The sequence below is a fragment of the Plectrocnemia conspersa genome, unplaced genomic scaffold (genome assembly GCF_051122295.1).
Source record: "Plectrocnemia conspersa isolate PC_06_02 unplaced genomic scaffold, ASM5112229v1 ptg000009l, whole genome shotgun sequence".
NCBI lineage: Eukaryota > Metazoa > Arthropoda > Insecta > Trichoptera > Polycentropodidae > Plectrocnemia > Plectrocnemia conspersa.
The window spans coordinates 10,932,190-10,948,713 of record NW_028277173.1 but is presented as its reverse complement, the minus strand read 5'-3'; the positions used below and the strand labels follow the sequence as shown (position 1 = coordinate 10,948,713).

Sequence of the window (16,524 nt, the reverse complement as noted above, 5' to 3'; positions counted from 1 at the left end):
ATTTGCAAAAACGAAGCAAATGAATATATTAACTACATTTTTATTATTATATATTATTAGAATGTTGCTATTCATAAATTAAGAATCGCAAAAATAATGTATATGTCCTGCCGTTTGTACCACGTAAATTATTTACGTTGTTGGTCGCGCCTGAGCGCATAGCCGCTCTCGGTTTTTATCATTTAAAGCTATATTCTTTACATATTTTTTTATAATATTTGCTATATTTCGATGTTTTATAAATAAAATAAAATATAAAAAATGAGTAAAAAAACGGTGCAAGTTTATCCATTTTTCATCTCATCTTGAGCAATAGTGTCATTAAATCGCGATCTAAATTTTTTATTCTATGTTCGAGTCATACCCTCAGTACTTTAATTCGAATTAGTTCAAGGAAATTATGTTTTATATATATATTTATTAATAGTTTTAGTAATTCTAATCACAAAAATATAAAATAACTTAATGATATTATATGGTCAGCTAGAGCTGATGCAGTTTATGCCTTGCGCTTTAACTACCAAACAATAAAATTCGTTTTTCTTAAAATCAGTAAAAAAAACTTGCAACGTTTAGAATGACGGAAATACAATATAAAAATATCTGTTCTAAATAAAAAATATTTTATCTGTAATGAGGGGGGGGGGGAATTGCCTTTAATGTTATTTACAAGCTGAGAATCTGCTTCGTAAGTACCTCAAACCGTTACTACAGGACCAGCATACTTTTGTAAAGAGTACTCAACTAAAGCAAGTGTTCTTTAATTTGAAAATAAAATATTCCTTGACGTCCCTTAAGTATTAATTCCAAATGCTAAAATTTATGCCTAAACCATACAATTTTAAAAGACTTACATTAACAAAAATATACTTTAAGCAAAAAAACCAATTCATATATTTAAAAAAAAATATATTATTTTGCCTTCTTTAAGGTAGTGTGTTAGGATTAGTACATTATCTGTAATATAAATATTATCTACCGATAACAGAATTTCAGTTTTATTATTTAATATTGAATGACGATTTTACTTTAATTCTGTCATGCAATAAAAAGCCCCAGGGCAAGAACATTACTACCTGAAATTTAAATTTAATTAGACATTTACAACTTTATCTTTATTTTTATAATATATAATAAAATGTGAAAATAAGTTTGTCACAATTACTTGTTCAAAAAGAATACAATAAGAGTAATTGCTATAGTTATTTGCGACTTATATTTGAAACGCCAGCACTATACAAGCGCACGTGCCAAACGGGTTTTTGTGAGGATTAGAAGCACAACAGAATGCATTTTGACAAAAGGAATCGATGGAGTCGATAGAATGGACCTAGCAGGTACCCATAGAACAAATGCACAGTGAGAGCGTTGGCAAATCTTTGGCTGTTTGAAGTATGACCGATTTGTTAATAAATTTAAGATTTGCATGTATACTAAAAGTTATTTCAATAAAATTTACAATCTTATTAAAAATAAATCAACATGCTTTTAATTAGTGCAAAAGTTGCTAATGAAAAATATTATTATTTTGATAAAATAAACATTAACCCAAATTGTAAGTAGTTATTTTTAGTTGTAATTATTTTTGAGCAAAGAGATATATTTTTTAATTTGTTGCATTTTTTAATACGGTTATTATTTACGCCATCTATTGTATTTTAAGAGAATAGCACGACATTAATATTAATTAATTAGTATTAATTATTATCGGTAGCATACAGTTCACTTTAAATACAATAGATGGCGTGATAATAAACGCGTTAAAAAAGTGCAACGAGTACTATTTTATTTTTGCCTATTAGTTTGTGAATCAAGCTAACATTTACATTGTATAATAAATTATATCGGTGTTTTTATATATCTAGATTAATCGAAAGAAGTAACCATACTATATTTATTTTAAATCAGGCAATCCACCGCATGTTTCTTAAGTAGGTATTATGTTTCTAAAGTATTACACATTACACGTATCTAATAGATATATGAAAGTGAAAGCTTGTTAGTACCTTACCTAAGATGTTATATAACCCAGTTTTTGCACAAATAGCCTTTGTAGTTATTTTTATCTTATTCTGCAGGTTGTTTCTCAACTTTTTTGCGGTTATTTTTGTTCATGTTTTATCAATTTTCTCTATTTATATATTAAGTCGTTATTATGGATTAAGCTAAAAATATGATAACTTTCATTTATTAACCTCATAAATATTACTATGTGACTCATGAACTTCGTGAGGTATGGCAATGACCTTTCTGTGAAATAATAACCCAAATTCACGTTCATGCCAATGAGCCATGCTGAAATTTTAGTCGTTTTATTGTTTATAATTATAAAAATATATTTGGGTTTTAATTTATAAGTAATTATGGTTTAATTTATTTATTTGTTATTTTTTTGCAATGATCTTTTAGTATTTATTAATGGTACCTCTGGTCTGTTCTCATTACACATACAGACTTCTTATATATAGAACAATAAAGTCGTTATATTTCACATACTTAAAAAAGTTATATTTAAAATAAAGAAACATCCACAGTTGGCTGTAAATATTTTAATTTAAAATATCCTAAGCCACTTTGCTAAACGTAATAATAAGTTGACAAATTTGTTGGCGAAACTATCAGAATATAAGGTTTAAGAACTATTAATAAATAAATAACTCGATCAATTAAAAGATTTATATATATTAATGAATTAAAATAAACTACCTTTATACTAGTGAATTTAAACAAACAACACAATATTTTCCATCTAGATTCCAATTATGAGATTAGCCAATATACACTTAAAGCCACCAATATGTCGTTATAGAATAGTGAAAATATATTTAATAATTACACAGTGTTTATTGTAAGAATTATATTAATTTGTCATTAGATACCTACAAACGTCTACAAAGTTTTAAGATCATTTGTGTTATATATACATAAATATATATGTATATACATATACATATGTATAATATATATGTATGTACAAATGTATATAGCTTAAACTTTATATAAAGCCTGGTTAACAAAATCGTAAAACAATTAACGATATATTACTATTTTGAGTTATTTAAATAAAAATAAAAATAAAATCATAAATTAAATCAATTAGATTTACGTTAATTAAGGCAATTAATTTATTTATTGGCAACTAAAAGCAATTTATGTTATTAACACTAACAGCATGCCTTATCAAAAAAATATGAGTCAAAATAAATATGTTCGCAGTAGAAATAATAGAAAATACATAAACATATAAAAAGTAAATATTAGCATATGTTACTATTGATTCACATGTTTCAATATTATTAAATACAATAGTTTTCTCTCCTATTTTTTTGAATATGTATGTATGTTAAATCTCAAGCTAATATTTCAGGATGTATACACGTTCTCATTGGATGTGTATATACAGTCTAATTAAATATTTATACAGTTGCTCTACTCGAAATCAATTATATAATTCATAAAATGCCTAAATATTATAATAATCAACCAACCGAAATTAAAAGCGTTTAAAATATATTTCAATAAATTATTATAATTAATCATATAAATAATAATTCAATATAAGAACTGGGATAAGGTAATCCTTTTAAAATCTGATACTGGGTTCGATTTCCAGTAGCAGAATAATCGATTTTTTTATCAGTAAAATTGGGATAAGCTGCATGGGGACATTTATAGATTGTTACGTAATAAATATATACAATCTTGTTTTGCAACAATATCAACTAGTATGCTATTGTCCTGTTGTAACACATTGGGTTAATCGCAGACAATGTAATAACAATTTATATAGAATATATTTAATTTATGTAAATGTAATTTTTTTATTAATTGTTTCATTGTTATTTTCACATAAAAAGCTATGTTTTTAAAAGTTTATAAATCATATATGATAAGTTTATAAATCATAAGTGTTGTTAAAAGATAATATAGGCTTAAGAGAATATTATTTACACTTGCTTATTTATTTATATAATCGTTAATAAACTTTGGAAGTGAAGAAGCAAAAAATGCATTATTAGAAATGACCTTTTCACTTCTACATTCTCATGAACTTCTTTTTTTATTAAAAATTGCTTTTTCAGTACGATTAAAATATTTGTTGATATTAAAAAAGCATTTTTAGTAAATAAAATATAATGGAATAAATTCTGTAATGCATAAATTTTAAATACAGTCTGCAATGTTAATCTTAGCTTATCTCTGATTTTGACTCGTTTTCAATTTTTACATATAATATGTGTGTACATACTTAAACTAATATTGCTGATAAAAACTTTACGTTGCCAATATAAGTCCGATAAAGAAATATTTTTGCCAAGCGCATTCCATGTACATATAGATAAAATTTTCAATTTTATACAAATTTTTAAATCTCTGTTTATATAATTCTAATTCTATTGAAATGAAAGACCTAGGTTTCAATCTCATTTGTAACTGTTTTTTCAATTTCTATAGAGTCGGTTTTACCTGCTGGTTTCAGCATACATGCCAATTCGCCTATTGCAGTAGCTAACCAGCTTCTTAATACGTTAGCAATATATTTTGGCGTACAAATCGTGACGGGTGGAAACTTAGTTACATTTTAAATTTTAAATAATAAGAGAGATCGAGGGACGAGACCCCGCCGGTCATCGTCTTTCCGTTGAGGTCCCGCCGCCGTCACTTCAGTTTTACCAAAGTACCACCAAGTTTTGTATACAATGAATAAATAGGTCTCCACGGTACGTTAATCTGTTCAGTGTCAGCTAAGTGGAGCTAATCCGATTTATTTTGTGTAATTTTAGTATTTTTTTTCTTTTTATTAAAATTATGATTTAATATTTGCTGTTTCGTGTTTCATGTAATTATGTTACTTCTGTTTTAGATCATTGTGGCAGTGTGTATATGTAACCTGTAAAGTCATAATGGTCGTATCTAAAAAAAAATTTTGTACATTTACAATAATATTATTTTTTAACTTTATTTACAATGTAAAGCATATTACAAATCTGTTAAAAAATATTTTAAATGGAAAATGACGATTATTAGTATTTACGATTATAGTAAAACGATAGTAAATCTACAGCTGAAACGCGACACGAACCAAAGCGTTTCAGTGTGGTAACAATCTAGTACGACAGTTGAATACATCGACTATTTATAACTACTACATATATGTATTTATATATATGCAGTTAATTTTTGTAATATGTAGACTTCCGGTGTAGACGCTCGGTACCGAGCGTTCCCACTGCAACGGCGCTGGCACGATTGTATTGCTTTTGACGTGGATTTTTGCCTTCTAAGAAATGATAATTGTTTTTGCGACCTTCAACTACAAATATAAACAAATACTTCGCAAATTGTTGAACAAATATTTATGTAACGAATAGTTAAAAAAACGGGCGATTATATTCAGTATTCGAATATTCGGATTGCAGTTTCTAATACCAACTCTTACAACATATTATTCAAGGCAAGGCTAAAAGGAAGAAGTACATTCGGGCTAAAGAACCTACGACGGTGGTTTTCAAAGAACACTACCTTATTATGTAGGACAGTAGTAAACAATATAAATGTAGTCAGAATTATTGCCACGTCCGATAGCGGATAAGGCAATAAAAGAAAAAGATAAGGTTTACTTTGATGAATTAAACGTGGTTTATTTTCATCGTCGTAACTTGACGTAGAAGTAATAGTTTCTTAATGTTTCTTAATAATATTTGATAAAAAACACTGGTATATCATAACAATCCATAATACAGTGTTTTATTTTACTTGCGAATCTCTGTTTGGCAGATACGTATATATTATATACATATTATATGTATGTCTATTTCTAGAAGTATCCATGCACTTTCTAGCGCTATAAAACTTGTAATGAACGTTATGGAGACTACGTAGAAAAATAGAGTCATTTCGTATATTTTTTATTTAATAAATTACAATATAAAAGCAATTATGGGTTTGCATTTGACTCACTAACGGGTTTTATTGATACGATGACTTCCGTGGTTCTTATCATATTCTCAAAAATTCACCGTTTTTATCTTATATCTCTACTAATTTGTTTTGCAAGCCGGATCCATCATCTTATTAGTAAATATTCTAAAACTATTAGGAAATACATTTATATATTATATGCTATATTGTCAAACCGCGTATAAAGCGGCATGGTTTATATGTCTTTAACGATAAAAGTATTTTATTGTTTTTCATTGTTTCCGACTCCTACTATCATTTAAATTAAGGTGTCCAAAGTATAAAACTTTTTACTCATATTTATCGAACAATACATGGTATAGTCTCACAAATATTATATGTATGTAATATACATTCATATCAATGTTATTACTTTAGATTAGTGGACGCCAAAATCAAAAAGCACAGGTATTACATTCGAAATATAAATTTTCTAGTGACCAACCTACGTACTATATTTTTAATTTTTTTTATTAAGTACTTGAGCGAGTTATTATAATAAAAACTCGCAGCTAATTCTGCTGCTTAGAGAACAATTTTCAAATATACTATCTCAATAGCTGACAGCAGCGAAAATTTTAAGTTTTTGGTTTGAAATTGTAAACACAAATAAAAGCACATTAACTACTGGTAAAAATAGCGGTATTCATTAGTCTCCGAAATTTGTTATCCCCCCGCGTGACGTTTGACAAATGCAGTCGCTCGACAAATAAGTGATGCAATGCCTTACAAGTTATAGTGAAATATATTTTAAGAAAATGTATCTATTGAACTTACTTATTTTTTGTATAAACTGTACTTGCAAATAAAGTTATTAAACAAATCCAAAATAGAAGAAATTGAAGAATAGTCCTTCCCCTTTTTAATTTTGATTAAATTAAAATAGGCATAAGCTCAACTAAACAATTTACTGACAAGCCTTTAAGCTTTAAATTTGAAAGAGTAGCGGCTAGGAAGAGGGCGCAAAGGGGTCGAAAGTAGTCAGGTGAGTTCACGCTCAGGTGAGACTGCAACAACCGTTTTGACGTATTGTTGTTTGGCGGTTCTGCGCCAACGAGTGCCTCCTCCGCCTTTGCCCCGGCTTGTTCAGTGTGGCGTGGCCCTCGACGTGAGGCGAACGCGCCGGTATCCATTCGGATGTCGCTAAAACCAGCTCCGCGGACATGGCCGCGATTTGACCTCTTACTGTCCAATTTTGCCTCTTCTTATTCTTTAACGCAATAATTAATTTACGGTAATTCACGCTACGAATTAGTTTTAAAATATTATATATAGTGTCACAAACGAGTATTTGTAATTAGTTGTATTTATGAAGTGCGTAAATATATGGTCGATTTTTGATGTTCTATCGCCAAAGTTCGTCCGGCGCGCTTCCGTCAAATTTGACGTTTGGCGTTATTTCCAAACAACATGGCCAAGTCTCCGCGCAGGCCGCAATCTGTTCACGGTAGAAGCAGGATCGGCTCTAAAGAGTTGAGCAGATTCAAAGACCACTTGGCGAAAGAGCGCGGTGAGTTGTTTTTATTTATTTCGTCGGACAAAAATCTGGTTTGTTTCCGATTGCGGCAATCGCAGCGCCTCGAGCGCACGGTGGCCAAAATCGCATTCAAAACTTTTCTTGCCATGCGTGAAAAATTGCATTTTTCACACGATATACAAGCACGCAATCACACGCGAGCGAATAGACGTAGACATAATCAATTCGGGCGATTAACAACTGTACAAATGATCGAAAGTGAAACGGCCTCGTTCTTATATTATTACAAAAAAATGTAAGCATGTGCCTATTTTACCGTTAAACGACAACTTAATCTATGTTTAATATGAAAGCATATGATTCGTTGAACCCGAGTTTGTGAGTATGTTTCCATACACACGCCGAGTGGTATAATTTAAAGGTTTTCAGCTCGACCTTTTGCGAATTTTTATGCATGCTGGAAAGGAAATGTCACTTTCAAACGGTAGCTTTTTCGTGAGTAATTTTGTTTTACTTCTAATAAAAGATATTTGTCTAATTTTTTGCGTATTTTAAATATGCGTTGCGGAGTTTGTGTGAAATTTTTCTACTTTGACTCCTCTACATGTTGGATTATTAGTGAAAACTCCCGTACGTGTCAGACATTTTCCTGTTAATTAGAATTATTTTGTATAATATTTTTTTCTTAATTAAATTGTCATCTTGGTAAAAACTAATGTAAACGACAGTCGGATTCAGTATATTTCTACCAATTTTTACGATTTATGTTCAGGGAAAAATAAGGAAAAAACAATAAAAACATTTTTACCGTTACAAACATGAGTCATACCAGTTTATTCATGGTTTGACATATTATAATATGTTCCGCTTAAAACGTTGAAATCCTATGACAATGACGATAGAGAGATTTATAGTTTTTTTGTAAAACATTTTAAACAGTCGCCATTTTAAACCAAATGGCGGTTCAAGTTAGGTTAAGAACATACTTTATAAGGTAAAATAAATTATTTATTAGAAAAATAAATTATTTATTAATTAAACGATAAACGAGTGATATAAATCGCTGACTATTTACTTGAAAGACCTAGGCTCAAATCCAATATGGACCTTATTCTTTTTTAATTTTGCTCGTATCTGAAAGATCGGATTTGGAGATCATTATATAACTATAGTTTCGATCGATCGTCACAGATTAGGTTTGCCTAAATTTTCATAATCTCACAAATGAACGTGTAATGAGTTGATAATATATAAGGGGGATCATTGTTTTTTTACCTGGGTGTTTAAATAATCCTGGATTAACTGTTTATTTATTACATTTTATGTTTTTTAATTACCTATTTTAATTTTAAAGAAACTGCATAAAAAAATTGCGATTTTTTTTATAAATTAAAACTAGAAGTTAACTGTGACATTTTGTTTAAGTACATTACAAATTTTGAGAAAATGATCAAATAGTTTGCGTCATTCTTCTTGAAGTGAAATTGTTACAAAAAGGCGAAAGTATAATACATCCTGATTTTTCCCTGTTTTTTGTTAACACTGATTCAAAATATTACTTTAATTACATTTCCCTGACCCAAAAAAGACTGTGCAATCCTTTTTAAACTGATATTTTCCGCAAAGGAAATGTTCATGAATTTTATCAATGACGTTAACCGTAGATTAGCAACTCTTACCTAAAAAACCCTGATATTATTATATGTCGTTCCACATATCCTGTAACATATCCGGCATAGAAGTCAAGAAGAAACCATTAAATCGAATTATTTTTTCAATGAAACTTATATGATTAGACATTATAATTACCTTTCTGATACGAGAAAAATCATGTTATAATATAATTTAATCTGAGGAAATTCATAGAAAAGGAAATTAAAGGAAATGAAAAGAAAAGCAAATCTAGTCGACAATAATTATTAAAAATAATTTATTAAAACACGCGAACGCACCCGCTTGATGATGCAATCTCTGTTTTTATCAGTCTACGTCAGGGGTCTGGAAAACACTGTAAATTACTCTAATTTTGAGAAATGAAGGCCTAATAAACATATAAATAATATTGCACAAGTTAACATTTTAAAAACAAGTAATATGGAAGAGCCTAAAAGTTTTGTCGATTTTGCTCTAAAAATTGGCCCCTCAAGGAGAACGGGCACCGGGAATTTGTTCCTTCTCCCCCCTCCTTCTCGGTAGGCCTGATGATGAGCCACACTAGGTCATAGAAAATATCATATATGTATAAAAAATGTTCTCAAGTATATACTTACTTCCAAAGTATACATATTATATTATATATACCTAAATTTACAATCGAAACGATAGTCTAATATTTATTTCGCTAATCATTTCATAACAAAAAGTTTTGAGCACTTTGTTCAACTAGAAATTATGAGTAGTATTTTACCTTATGTTTTTTGTAAACTACTGTTTCAAGTTTAATATTTTTTTGGAAGTAACTATAAAACAATTTTAAAAATGTTAAAAGTCCCAAAGGCGAAATGTTCGTAGAAGGTTAGACGCTATGTGACATCTTTAAGTGAAATATCACTTTTTGACCTTCGTCACGTGCTTCAAACTCTACAATAATAATTATCACATTTTATTACCGATATATATAAATTAAATTTCTCATCAATAATTATTTTACGCAATAAATAATACGCGTGAATATTGTACATAAAAACTGGACACATTTTATTATCATCATGAGTACCATATAAAATTTTACAAGGAATGCTCGTGTTTTGTATTTTAATTGAAGTATTGTTCGATAAATGTCCCATTTTCCTTTATCAATTTCCGTTTATGGACACTTAAGTTTCTATGTTACCTGTGTAACTTTTTACATATGTTACTGATATTCCATTTTGTATTCAAGATACATTGTTTTAGAATTTGGATCATACTTTCATTTTATCGATTTTATTATTTAAAATTAAAATAAACTTATACACATATACATATTGTCTTTATTTTATTTTTTGTATAATACTTTAAATGCGTTCTAGGTGTATGATGCAGAATGACTCGTTTTACATACTTGATTCCAAAACCAAGGCCAACAACTGATTCGTTATTTTGGTTTAACATTGCATAAACCTCATGCCCACCTGCTGCATAATTTTTCTATGTACATATTTTTCTTCGTCCAATTATTTTAATATAAATTTTATTGTGTGTCGCTGTACCAGTTTTCCATTAACCTATATACGCCATGATCGTTTTTCATGACCTACATTTTCAACGTGAATCTTTCGTTAGCTTCGACTGTGAAAATTATATCTACATGCATTTTTCAATATTAATTTAATGATTGTATATCTTCCGTTGTAGCTTGCAACATGACAGACGTTAGCCCAATGCATTACAACGGGGTAAATACGGTCAACACCTTAATATCAAGTAAGTAGTAAAACACTTGACTAAAATGAACACTATTATTACAGTTTACAGTCTGTAAACTTTAATAATAAAATCTAACTACGACGCAGTTATTCACATAGCTAGATCATATATTTCAATTATCTATTACGATGTTCATCCGTGAGATTAGGAAAATCTAGGAAGATCTCATCCTTGATGATCGATCAGAATTTTAATTAAAAAATAATCACTAAATCCGATTTTCCAAGCACGATATAAAAACTCTACGCTTAATATGGAATTCCTTATCAATTTGCATTTATTATTTGGTATATTTGTATCAATATATTTGTATTTGCACGTCAAAAGTAAATCTTTAACAAGGTATGTAATATTTTTGAGCAGCATAATTATAAATGCAAGTATTTTTTATTATTTATTTTATATGTCTACACAAAACATGATGATAAAATACCTTGGTTCGGGTTTTTTATTATTAGATTAGCTTTTCGACTTTTTATTCTATTCATTTTCATGCTCAGTCGTGAGTAATGTGTTATTGTTTGCGATAAATTAAATTACTAAAAATAAATTAATAAAATTTAATTTAGATAGAGTTGGGCAAAAGTTCATAGTACAATATATGTATTTGTTTACATCAACAGTTAAAGATACCAGTGGCGTACGGTGGGTGTTAATATTGGGTGTGCTATAAAAAAATAAAAAAAAGTACATTTTTTCATTTTTATTAGCCGAGGTTTTGACATGCCTAAACTGCCTTACAGCTTTTTCCCATATATAAATAAATAAATAAACATCAAACCTAATCTAAAATATTATTATATAAAAATATCCAATTTCCAATAAACATAAACTTATAATTATTTATATATAAAATCTAATCTTCTTCTTTAATCATAAATTTTTCTATCACGCTGTCATAAAAAGTGATCTTCCTTTTAATATCCATAAGGATCCCTTTTTCTATTGAAATCAAGTTAAGGACACATAGCCTTTCTTGGCCTTGGGTACTTCAATAGCAATTATTAATTCGTTTCAGAGCAGAAAATGAACGTTCTGCTGAAGCAGTACTGCTTGAAAGAGTTAATATTAGTTTGCCTAATTTATCTATTTCCTGAAAACCTGACTCAAGATTATTTGTGTTCATAAATTGTACAAGCTCATGAACAGATTTCTCTGCAAATTTAGGTAAATGATAAAGAACAGCAAGCTCATTTTTTAAACTTATATAATCAAATAATGCTCCATAGAATTGTTGCAGTTTGGTAAGTAATTCATTTGGAAATTTTTCTTTATATTGCTCATATTTTTCTTTCTCCAGAAGGTGAAAATATTCCAATTTAGACATTGAAGAAAAACGGTTTTCAATTTGCTTACATATATTATCAACTATTGTATTAAATAGTTGGCAAAACGCGTGCTTTTCTTCAACAAGCAAATCATTACTCAGTCTTGGATAATTTTCTTCCGTTACATAAGAATCCCATAATGTTTCATAATTATTTTCCTGTTCATGTCTAAGTTGTTGCAAAATTTCGGTAACTTTCTTACAGCAATATAATATGTCAAAAGATTTGGATTGTAAAATATTGTATAACACATCAGTTTTTCCAAAAAGGTTTGAAAATATGTGGAGAAGTTTTCTTGTTTCAAAATCTTCCAAAAAGCTAAGAAAACCTTCGGCTTTTATTACAGTGTCGGGGTCCCATAGTTCACAATTTTTCACGACGTCTCGAAAAAAGTCCGTAAATTCATTTCTGTATTTTTGCACTGTGTTACTTAACCGTGATGTATAATTCCATCTTGTAGGTGTAACAGAAGGAAGTCTTCTAGCTACGAACTCTTGTAAAGCATTTATTCGTTTGTAAGATTTCGAAAAGAATGCAGACAATCCATTTAAAGTTTGAAAGAATGATTTGCACACTTTTATATTGGAAAGACCTTGTTGTAATGTTAAATTCAACATATGAGCATAGCAGTGTGTAAAAATGGCCAGTGGATAAACTTCGAGTACTTTGGCTTGCAAACCATTAATATGCCCACTCATTACACTCGCCCCATCATAAGTCTGTCCAACTAATTTTTTCTTGAATTTGAAATTCTTCAATTATATTTACAACGTGGCAAAATAAGCCATCGGTTGTTTTATCAGAGCTAACGTCTGTAAAGCCAATAAACCGCTCGTAAACTTTACCTTCATAAACAAAACGCAAAACTGTTGAGAGTTCGTCATTATATCTGAAGTTTCGTCAAGAATAATAGCGACAAAATTTGCTGAATTTACTTCTTCCTTAATATTATCTTCAATTTAATTTCATAACTTCTTTTTGAAAATGGATTATTCAAAATATCTTCAACAGTATTCTTCATCATTATTGGGGTAAATGAAAAAATATAATCTAGAATAGAAAATTAAATATTGATCATATGTAAATAAGATAATAAACTATTTTACGGCAAAATATAAAAAATGAGTGACCTGTTATTGTGATATAATGTAATAAAAAAGCAGCGACGGACGCAAGAGTTTTTGAAGTACGCGCACCAAATTCGAGACCAATTTTACTACTGAGCGCTGCCAGCCGACAGATCGACTTCAGCCGTTAAATCTCGGAACAATTTACTTTAGTCGGCGGCCGCGCGCAAGGTCGGCGCGTTATATGTGTTGTTCCAAAACGATCGCTCGCGCGAAAACGTTCAGAGCGAATGACAAATACCAATGCATACTATACACTGCATATTAAAATTTTATAATTTTGCATACTACTGTATGCAAAATGATGTCGCTTTACGCCCTAAATTTTCTAAATTTCTAAATTTATATTTTAGATGGTTTTGCGGGTGTGCGCCGCACACCTAGCACACCCTGAATATACGCCCCTGAAAGATACGTTTCTGACATAAACGTAATTTCGAGATATTTAAGCACAATGATTTAAATGTTCACAAAATAGATAGATATGTTATTTTGTGTATTTTCTTTTTTAATATACATTTTTTTAATATTTGACGATAACAATTGCTTTAAACTCTGTTTATTATCCTATAATATCTGTGTACTTGTAGTTGATTTTTTAATTTAAGCAATTCTTAACCTAAAAAAATCGTATTTGTAGAGTTTTATAATAATAAATTCGTGTCTTAATATCAAGAAATATAATAATATTTTTTCTCCTCCTGAATTCATTTTCGACTAAAAAACCACGCATTAAACCATAGAGCCAAATGTCAAAAGACATTTATAGCAAAAATATTTTAAGGTCGGAATAGCGTCATAAAGATTCGAATTTTTATTTATAAAATGCACTATCAATAAATAAACCGACCCCAGCTGCAAAGTGACATCTATTGATTTGAAATTATAATACACATAATAATTTATAATTAATAATGTATGTAGATGTCACCGATTCCAAAACTATCAGTCAAGTAGTTAATACTTGTAGGTTTTCATAATGTCTAATTAACTTACCCAGTTGGTACAGATTTATTGCATTAGGCTTATAACGAAAGATTTAAAAATATATATTTAGTTTTCATAGAAAAGTACAGTTAACATGTTCCTCTTTTCTGATTCTACATTTTCTAGCCGATTTCGAGGAATTCGAGTATTGGGATACACTAAAATTAGTCAAGAGAATAATGTTATTGATTTTCGATAAACATGTGTTTTTTGCCATGGGGTTCTTAATTTGTAGTACTGAGCTCTGTTTAATTATTATAAATATATTCGTTACAAATGTTTAAGAGTTTTCAAACTATCATTATATTTATTATTATATCTAATAATACGCTTCTCAATTTATTAGCAGATGTAACACATATTTTATAGTACTATTATATATTTTGTACTTTATTAACTTCAGTATTAGCCCGTACCAAGAGCTTTATACAACTAAACGGGTCCCCAGGTTGCATATGGGGTAAATACTCTCAGCTATCGTGGCGACGCAATAGCCCTAAACAATAAACACCGAACACTAGTGTTGGCGCGCAAGTTCGTAAGGCTTTCCTTATAAAATGTCTCATCGCATCAGCAAGTAATTGCTGCCGCTTTAAAATAATCACATATCGACCTAGAGGAAGTCGTCATTCCTTCCCGGGTAGAAAGAACTCGCTACTATTTTTGTTGTAAAACTTAATGTTAAGCGTTTGAAATTAATTTTACAAACATTCCATTATATAAAATATATGTTACTGGTTAATAACCATTTTCTTTCTTTGTAACGAATACCGAAATAACGAAATTCCCAGTATAACGAATTTTTAATTTATCCCCGAAAAATTCTTGCAAAATGTTTTCATTGTAACGAAGGCTGATCTCAGTATAACGAAAAATTTTGATCCGTATTTAAGAATGACAGCTTGACACAATATTTCTCAGAATTAAATTCGTCCTTGACTTGGCGTGTGCCGGGTGTGATCACAAGCGACATTCAAGGTGTATCGCCGACCCTCAAACTTTTTTTATAAAACATTTTTTCAACAAATTTTATTGTGTTCATAAACCTTAAAATATAAATTATATAAGAGAATGTAACATAGAAAGTAAATCCATGCAAAAGGCAAGAAAACCACTGCATTATTATTTCCTAGTAAATCTACCATGAAGAAAAAGTTAACAATAGGCCCCGAGTTTTGGGCGCTTCTTAAATGGATTAAGGGTGCGAATAAATAGTGAAGAGTAAAAAACCAAAAGAAGAAGAGTGAGTGAGTCTTTCTTTGGTTGATTAAATAAATTGTTTGCTAATTTGCTTTTTTATCTCAGAAATTTATACAAGCGCGATTATTGTTTTTATTAAATCTTCCGCTGTAACCTGACAAGCATAAGCCCAATGCGTTACAACGGGGTAAATCAGATATAATGAACCACCAAACTGAAAGTCTGGGAATTGGTGACATATACTATATTAATAATTATAAATTATTGTGTGTAATATAATTTATAACTAATAAATAACACTGCAGCTGGGGACTGTTTATTAATAATTGCGCATTTTTTTACAAATAAAAATTCAAGTGCTGCTGCCGTGGCTCGAATCCGCGACCTCAGAGTTACTAGTCTGAGACGTTACGTACTACGCTATTCCGTCCTTATGATAATATGTAACACTGCGTTTTAAATGTGCATTTCGATACGCATCTCATTTTATTTCAGTGATTATTTTCTTTAGATAAAGTTAGGTCACTTAGTTGTTAATATATCATATATATTGAAAAAAAAAAATCTGCTTAAATATAAATTTAACTCGCACATAGGCCCAATTATCCACACCTTTCCTAGATCCAACACTTTTTTCACTCAGGTAATTGAAACGGATATGCGTGGCTAAGTTACACGATCCAAATACACGCGATTTCGTTGGATAAGACTCGTTATGTCGAATCAAATCCATTTCTAGGAATAAATACATAACTTAATTTATATAATTAACCACACACTCCTATGTAATTGAATTGGTTGATGTTCAAAACAAATTATTTTATACATGTGTTTTTTCTCATCTGCCAGCTGAGCTTAACAATAGATTGATTTTCATTGAAGATAATAAAAATAAACGTAAAATGACATTTGTTGAGTCAGAGAACAGCGTCTATGAAGAAACATCTAACAATAGTATATGAGCAATATAATACACTCACACAATATGAATATAAAATTTTACACTTGAAAAAGTCATAGAAGTGTGTTGGAAAAA

The 16,524-nt window shown here is 29.5% G+C and overlaps 1 protein-coding gene across 7 annotated transcripts in view; it reads left to right on the top strand.

The window, feature by feature from the left end:
• Positions 1–7,049: 7,049 nt before the first annotated feature.
• LOC148231904 (phosphatidylcholine:ceramide cholinephosphotransferase 2-like) overlaps positions 7,050–16,524 on the top strand; it is an 80,546-nt gene continuing 71,071 nt past the window's right edge. For 3 of the 7 annotated variants that reach the window (XM_088192691.1, XM_088192690.1, XM_088192694.1), the window contains exon 1: positions 7,050–7,471. In XM_088192691.1, the coding sequence (XP_088048817.1) occupies positions 7,372–7,471 (100 nt within the window). In that variant the 5' untranslated portion in view covers positions 7,050–7,371. Of the gene's footprint in view, positions 7,472–10,774; positions 10,844–16,524 lie in introns of all 7 variants that reach the window. The other 4 variants (XM_088192688.1, XM_088192693.1, XM_088192689.1 and 1 more) reach the window with 3 other exon arrangements.